Source organism: Echinops telfairi, unplaced genomic scaffold, assembly GCF_000313985.2.
Source record: "Echinops telfairi isolate 266 unplaced genomic scaffold, ASM31398v2 ScPeMD7_1;HRSCAF=3_0, whole genome shotgun sequence".
NCBI classification, from domain to species: Eukaryota; Metazoa; Chordata; class Mammalia; order Afrosoricida; family Tenrecidae; genus Echinops; species Echinops telfairi.
The window spans coordinates 44285394-44293922 of NW_022103896.1; the positions used below are offsets into that span (position 1 = coordinate 44285394).

Here is an 8529-nt window from a genome sequence, read left to right on the forward strand (position 1 = left end):
ATAAGAGTTGTATGAGCCCCTAATAAAACGATTTAAAAAAAAAGAAACTTGCACACGGAGGGGCGTGCAGTGAGTAAGAAAGATGAAAAGGGGAAAAAAAAGAAGCCTGGCGATCTGATTCCATAAACATTACAGCCTAGAAAACTCAGTGGGACAGCTCTACTCTGTCACATGGGCTGGGGTGGGTTGAACATCAACTCAAGGGTATCCGTCAACAATAAAGTTACTTATGAAAATGCAAAATGCATTGAAAGTGGATTGTTGCAGATGCAGTTCGGTTAAAAGTTAGCACCCTATCATCTGATCTTCCTTATGATCCCCTTAAAATATGTCCTAGTTCATATTTTCTGCTTTCTTTTTGATTAAGGTTTTTAATGTTTTATTATTCTTGTTAGTTTTGTTTGTTAAATGTTTTCCTGTATATAAAATCCAGGACAGGTAAATCTATAGAGATAGTGACTAGATTAGTGGCTCCTTGGGGTATAGCGGGGGGAAACAGAGAGCTAGTAGTAATGAGCACAACACTGAAGACAATGTTCTAAAACTGATTGTGGTGATGATGTGCAACTCTGCTTGATGTAATTGAACTATTGAATGGTATGATATGCAAATTATATTCCAATACAACTGTTGGGGAAAAGAAGTCATAAGCTCCCTGCATTTATTCCTTTCATTATTAGTAGTATAGTTAACTACATAAAATTAAACTTACTTAGTCATATTTAGCCCAAATTTTGCTTCAAGGAATTTCAGCATGTGTCCATTTTCTTTGTGTGGGACAAACATCTGAAGAAAAAAAAAAGTTAAACAAGTAACTATTAGTTCTATTTATAGCAATAAGACTTTAATCTAGACCTAGATATAGAAAACACAGCAAGATTATGAAACAGACATACTCAAAACAAGAATTAAATACCTGTGTGACTATGAAGCAACAGAACTGATCTGTATAAGCCAATCACATTAGTTTTTACTTAAGTATAAAACTATAAGGGGGTTGTATGATGAAGTAAAATTTCTTAAAAGGTTCTTCTATCTATGCCTAGCTCCCATCAAATGATTGGGTGGGAGCAAGCAAATACTGTGTGAAACACTAGTAGAGGGCACTGGTCAGTTTTAAGTAGCCACTCCCCTGGCTATGAGGATGAGCTGTCTTTGCAGGAGGAAAGAGAAATCCCAAGACCATCAAGGGAGAAAAGCCCCCAGTAGAAGCACATTCAAGATCTCCGTCTGAAGTGACAGAGGCTGTGACCAGAGGAACCGGCCAGGGGTTGCATCATAGAGACCACAGAACAGAGCAAAAGAGCCAGGCAAGAGGGAGAGGGAAAGGGAGAGAAAGGGTGAGAGGTGAGGAGATCACTGAGAGAAAACAGAGAAGGGACACAGAGACTGAGACACAGCAACTGGCAGGCTTCCTGGGCCATGAAGGCACCAGCCAAGGGACCACCTGGCTGAGAAGCTGAGGCCTGGAGAGAGACTTGGCTGCCCGCTAGGAGAGGTGTTGCTGTGGGCCAATGTCAGCTTCCTTACATTTTCTAATTCTAGTGTGTAGTAACTTGTTAACTTCCCTCAGAAATCTCCATAATTAGGAGTATCATTTGTGAGTTCTGTGTGGCCATTAAGACAAATGACTGAACACAGTGGAAAGGCTGAATGTTTTGGAAGAATGTTGGCATCAGAATAGAGAGAGATTGATGAAGGAGGCATATCTGGCCTCTGCCTTGCGGCAACAGGCCTTGGATAAGGAGCTGGATTCTCCTTTGTGTGGCCAGAGGAGAGCAGATATGCCGTTCTCTCAGGTGGTACGAAAAAAATATTTTCTTAATATTTCTTACTTAATAATAATATTTTTAAAGAATTTTTTTAAAGAATTTTATTTCACCTTAAGTACCTTACCAACTCTTATAAACACCATTTATTTACCTCAATTATTCCAAATATTGCTTAATGCTAAATGGGTACTGGTGACATTTTAAATTACATGAAAAAGTTAAGTATACTTGCTTTCTAAAAAATTAAAAATCAAAATTCCAATTTTTCACCCAATATGCTATATATGATTTGCTTAATTCAAAATTGCACTGCATAAGCCCTATTATCCTGCAAGCACCTTGTCACTAAAATCTAGTCCAGTATAGTTTTATTATTCAATTTACTTCATACTATGAAACTCAGATGGTTACTTACCTTCATTATGATATTGAATGTAATTGTCACAGTACAAATCAAATAAAAATTAATCACTTTCATCATTTTAGCTACAAAAGTTCCTTTCTTCACATTTAGCTGTGGGAGGGAAAATTCACATGTGAACAAAGAAAGGAGGTATGAAAACAACAATTTAAAAATTAATCACAAGAATTATATTGTTATAAGGTAATTCCGATTACCTGAAGGCACTTAGTAAGCATTAAGGCTGCTACTAAACTCAATAAAGGAGACACCAACAAAGCTGGATTCTCAAACTGCAGCAAATATCCCACAAACACAGAAAATAAATAGGTTTTATAAACTTCATACACCTGTTGGGGGAAAACCAAAATAAGTAAGAATAAACCAAAATGCACTATGCACTTTTGCATTATTTTTATTTAGAAAAGATTATAATGTAAGTAAATGCTCTACTATAATTCAGGATGGTATCATGCTCTGGCTCACAAAGGACAAATATTGTATGAGACCACTATAAACAAAAAACAAAAAAAGGTTTTCACACTGAAAGAAAGAGACTTTGATGGCTAGTAGGGGTGGGTGGGTGGGGAGAAGAGAGGAAGCCATAGGCTATTGACTAGACAGGTTTAAATTAAGAGAAAGAAAGGCAATATCCCACAAGCGGGAGATGGGCAAAAAAAAAAAAGATGGAAAACAGGGAAAGCCATAGGGAGAGTTCATAAGTTGTTAAATATTTTTAAAATGATGATGTGTTCTGTAAACCTTCACTTAATTCATAATAACAAGTATTTTTTTTTAAAGATAAGGCTCTAAATCATACTGGACTTACTGAATATAACTATTGGTCTCTACTTGGCTAAAAGGGGAGTAAAAAAAAACCAACCAAAGACTTAAGAGAAGAAAAGCCTGAGATCACATGAATCTAACCTGAGATAAAGAACAAGATGGTAAGCAAGCTACCACAGCTGACGAGGGCCACAATAGATAGACCTTGATACAATGAAAGTCAAAGGACAGCGTTAATAAAGAAAAAATCTGTAAGAAGCTAGATTAGAATTATTTTTAAAAAGAAAGATACTTCACTCTTAGAAGTTAGGATACTTGCTCCTTTTGCTGGCCTAAAGTAATAGCTGGCCAGGACACCCTAAGTTCTACCGGCTCTGGTAATGTTCTATTTCTTGATTTGGGTACTAGTTGTACACATGTCCATTGACTACTCCCTCTATCCAGTCTTGTAATGATGGGGATAGTACTCTGAACTACATTTTGCTTCTCTACCTGGCTCCTTACTAAGCTCTGCCAATATGAAATGCTAGAGGGAGACTGCAAAAGTAGAAGAGGAGGAAGGAATTTGCTTCCTATTGCTTCCTGTCTGATTGGTGCTCCCATTATCACGTCTCTTCAACAGACCAATTCCTTCCTGCTGAAGCAGCTCAGAATGCAGCTGCAGTTTTACAAACAGTTGAAGAACCCAGAGACCCTAAGACCAGCCAACCAGAGTCCCATTCCCAGTTCCAGAGGGCTCTTTCTTTCAAGATCAGAAAAAACAGCAAAGTTGAAAAGTGTCTGTCTCAAAGTTCAAGTTTGGTCTCCATAGGGTTCCCTTCCTCCAAATGTCTATATTTGAATAATTCCAAAGTCTTCCCTTTATTCCTTTAGCCCTAAGGTAGCAACCTGCTGTCTAGAGGTGCTACCACTGATAGTTTTATCCTTTCAATTAATAAGTCAGTAGCTTAGTGCCTGATTAATAATTCGTTACGTTAAATTAAATTCTCTGTTCAAATAAAGGTTGGAGCTCATTCAAGATTCTGAATATGTGGGTATGTGAAATTAGAAAAAGAATAGAAGAGTAAGATTTAACTAGTATTTAATAAATGTTTGGTAAATAAAAGAAAGGACAATAAGAAAAGGAAACCTTTATCTACTGTGGGTGGGAGGATAAATTACCATAACTATTCTGGAAGAAGACTTGACATTATTTAATTAGGTTGAACGTGTAACATAATCTTTGGCTTCATCACTAGGTCTATATAAGAGAGTTGAAAAGGTTTGTAGAAAAGTGCAATAATGGAACTTTTTCCATGAACTATCTCATGCTCCATGAAGCCTTCTCATGCTCTAAGGAACAGTGTATGTACCTGCCAGGGGAAACATACAATCATGTTAATAGCAGCATTGGTCAGATAAACACTGGGGGTTGGTGGGTGGGGATGCCTTTCAATAGCACAATGTATATATTAAAAAATTAATGAAATATAGTTTTTACATCACCATGGATGGATCTCAAAAGCAAATGAGTAAAAGGTAAATAATATATTGTTCACAAGTCATGAAAAGATTCAAAAAGTTGTAGAAAAATTCCATTATTTTTTAATTCCAAATTCCCGTGAACTTTCTGAAAGCTCTTCATATATTTTTAAGATTATAGAGTAGCAAAATTAATTTAAGGGAAACAAATGAAAGTATTAACAAAATTCAGGATAGTCAGCTTCTGTCGAGGAGGGAGCAAGAATGGGGCTCCATTTCTGCATCTGGGTAGTCAAGAATTCGTAATTTTATTCTATAAACCATCTATACTCCTTTTTGCACATGTTCTAAATTTTACTTTAAAGAACAAAAACATAAAGATGGAGGAGATACAGCCAGAAAATGCATGGCCGCCCTGGGATGATTTCAGAGGCTATGTGGAAGGAGTAAGGAGCCTGGTGTAGTGGATTAGTCATTGGGCTGCTAACCACAGGTCAGCCGTTGGAATCCACCCGTCATTCCCTGGGCGAAAGAGAGGCTGACTGCTCCCAAAGTGATTCACAGTCTCGGAAACCCTGGGGAGCAGGGTTACTTTTGAGGTAGATGGCAGTGGGTTTGGTTGTTGTCACCACGTTTGGTAAAGGGGCAGCAAAAAAGAGGAAGGCCTTTGACAAAATAGATTGACACAGTGGTTACAAGAATGGACTCACGCATAACAAAGGGTCACTGTGAGTTGGACCCAACTCGTTGGTACCTAACCATCACCAGGATCTTTCAAAGTGCATCCAAAGGGCTGAGGGAGAATGAGCTTAGAATCTTTGAGTATAAGCATAAATCTTTTCAAATAACCCTTAAAAGATAAATGGTTTTAAAATACATGCTCTTACAACATTTATTCCTTAGATTTAAAATCAATTTCAAAATGGCATATATATACCTTGTCACTTTGCTCCAACGAAAAGCTATCTAGCAGGAATAGAGATATTGCTTGGAGAAACAGGAGGTAGTGGCTGTACTCCCACATCATCAGAAAAGTGTACGTGGAAGCACTCATCAATAAGTAGCAAAACCTCTAAGGAAAACAAAAGAAACTAAGTATCAGTAGCATTATTATTATAAAAAGCAATGGGGTTCCCCAGGCACCAGTCTCCATGCTCAGAGTAAACAGAGTTCAATCGATGGGGAAATCAAGTTGTGCAGGGCAACGACTCATGGGTGGAACTGTACTTACATAGACTCCTCACACCAACGGTCTGGAGTTCTGTCATTGGAAAAATTGCTGATGTTATCAATGCAATTGCCTTATACCCCAGGGGGATGACTGACCATGGTTTTTATTTTTCGCTTTTCTTTTTTCTGCCTTTGGTTTGCTGGTTTGTTACTGTTAGTGATGGTAATGGTCTTAAGGGGTTGTGTTTTTGTCATAATATAACCAACCACCAAAGTAAACCAGAGTTGTACATAACCTGTGAACAAGCAGATGGCTTCTGGGCCCCTACTGAACTCTAGCCCCAATCCAAGAACAGATACTTCTGATAGGATGGCCCTGCTCGATACTCACCTTCATTAAAGGATCACTGAAGATAAGGGAGGTACAGCAAACTGTGGTGAAGAAAGCAGATGGTGCCCAGCTATCAACTGGCATAGTATCTGGGGTCTTAAAGGCTTGTACTCAAACAAACAGCCATCTAAGTGAGGAGTCAACTAAATCCACATAGAAGAAGCACAAGAGCTTGTGTGATCCAAAGATGACAATAATAAAATCTAAATATGACGAAGGGAAAAATATCAGAGCTTAAATTGTGCCACCCAATTTGCAGAAGGCTATGGAGGGCAGGGGGAGCCCAAAACCCACCTGCAGTGTACCTCGTCAGATTAAGCCTCTGGCACAACCCCACTGGCGATAGGCAAGGGACTCAAAAAGCTTTACTGTCAAACAGAGATCACTGTAACCTTGATTATGCTGGACCAATCTTGATACATGGTCAAACGACCTCTATCTTGACCCAACCTGAACTTGTTCTAGGCTCAAGAATTTCTTACTTGTTCCATGGCAAATTTCTTTCTGGCTTTTTAAATATCGATAGTGGTCTTTTCTCTCTTACTAATTATTTATATTTTTATCTTTATGTCATTTTGTTTTTGTTTTTATCATCTGTTGGGTTCCCCAGTTTGTGAAGCACAGAAGGAGTAGATACAAAGTGATAACTGATGAAATGGTTTATTGGGATGTGGGGGTGGGGTGCAGGGACAGGAGATAAGATGGGTGAGGGGACTTGGGGAGAAAACAATGAATATGGGAGGGAGCACAAGAACTGATTGTGATTATATACATACAACTCATTTTAAAAGCGATTGAACCATGGAAACCTATGATATGTGAATACTATATCAAGAAAACTACGAAGAAAGAAAAAAAAGAAACCAAACTGGACCACTGGTTACCATAGGTGAAAGAGAAAGAATTGTTGTACAGGGGTACTGAGTTTATGTCAATGGTGATAGAATTATTTAGCAAATGATATCAATAATGGTTGTACAACACGAATCAATGACACTGAATTATACAAACAGAAGTTGTGGAATTGGAAAATGTTCTGTTGTGTATATTTTTGCTGTTCTAGAATTGAACACTGTGATGACTGTACAACTCTTCTTGCTATGGCTGAATTACTGAATTGTATGACATGTGGATGAAGTGCTAATAAAACTGCTAAAAAAGAATTTAACCTATTTAGATTCATAGCAGCATTATTACTTAATGTTTTACTTAACTCACCATAACCAAGACTTTATCATTTGAACACGAAACACAGAAATATATGAATAACAAAAATGATACGTATACTCGGCATGCATATGGCAACCCAACACTAACCTTAAGCAATGAAAAAATTAAAGTGAAATTATGTTTAACAGAAAACAAAAACTATGGGGTTTTTACCTCAAAGTCATTATTTTGTTACAAGGGCATAAGCTACATAATTCTCAAAATTTCATTTTAAAATCACAATTATTAAATCCTTACATAAAAATATGATTTGAAATAAGACACCCCTGACAGAGAGAAATCAACCAACTGTTCTTCAAAGTTCACCAGCATATTGAGAATTTCAGGAAGAAAACGGGGGTGGGGGGAGCTCACTATCTATCCAGTTACTGAACAACAGGGTTAATCTTTATATCCTTGACTATGTAGTACTGACGCTTCATGAAATATAACTTTTAATATGGCGTACTACATTTGAACTCTATTTGAATTAACTGAGATTTGAATCTTACCTCTGCATATGTATTCAAATTGCTTTTTAAAAAGCCTGTAAGTGCAGCAACTTGACACGCAAAATATGGTAATGCCCAGTTTTCTCTTAAAGGGATGGAGTATTCAATTCGCGTTGTGTCTTCCCTAAAATAAACCACAATCACTTAACAGGACATCACATTGTATAGCACTGAGCTTTCAGGGCACTTCCACGTACATCTCTTAACAAGCCTGTCAGACAGACATGGACAGAGTCACCACTGGCCTCTCCAGTATCTTTGAACAAGTTAATACTGTTTCAAGGTTACTATTCACCTCCTCATCCACCTGCGCTCCAAGGAACAGTTAGCACTGCTTGGTGAATAGATGGGATGCTCTGTGCAAATTTGAAAAAGTATCCCTCTGTCAACAGCCACAGGCCCATACTGTAACACACAGCTTGTTGTACCTATTGAATTTCAGGTCATCTTCTCCTCCACCTCCAGGGAGATGGCTTCCCTTCTTTAACGCACAATTTGTATTACCCACCCGCTTGAAATAAGGAATATGAAGCCCAGAGAGGTGATGTAACTTGATCACGATCAGAGAGCTAGTAGGTAGCACAATTGGGATTAGTCATTAAAGAAGTGTAAATTAAAACTATGATGAGATACATGCCGCTAGACAGGTTACAGTTTAAATGACTGAAAACAAAAGGTGGACTGTATAAGTTTGGGGAAGGACATTCTGCAGGAACAAAGATGGGGCTTTCTACTCCTGTAAAGAGTTACAGTCGACAACATGGCCAGCCCCACTTTGAGACATGACGCCCCTCATTGACCTATGGCCCTGTGGGGGACAGCACCAGA

At 38.1% G+C, this 8529-nt stretch overlaps 1 protein-coding gene across 1 annotated transcript in view; it reads right to left on the minus strand.

Moving 5' to 3' along the window:
• The window catches only part of DPY19L4 (dpy-19 like 4), a 68258-nt gene that overhangs the window by 43918 nt on the left and 15811 nt on the right, over positions 1-8529 (minus strand). Inside the window, exons 6-10 of the mRNA XM_045287339.1 lie at positions 7702-7825; positions 5357-5491; positions 2391-2522; positions 2188-2286; positions 713-786 (exon numbers count right to left, since the gene is read on the minus strand). Coding sequence (XP_045143274.1) covers positions 713-786; positions 2188-2286; positions 2391-2522; positions 5357-5491; positions 7702-7825 — 564 coding nt within the window. The remainder of the gene's footprint in view (positions 1-712; positions 787-2187; positions 2287-2390; positions 2523-5356; positions 5492-7701; positions 7826-8529) is intronic.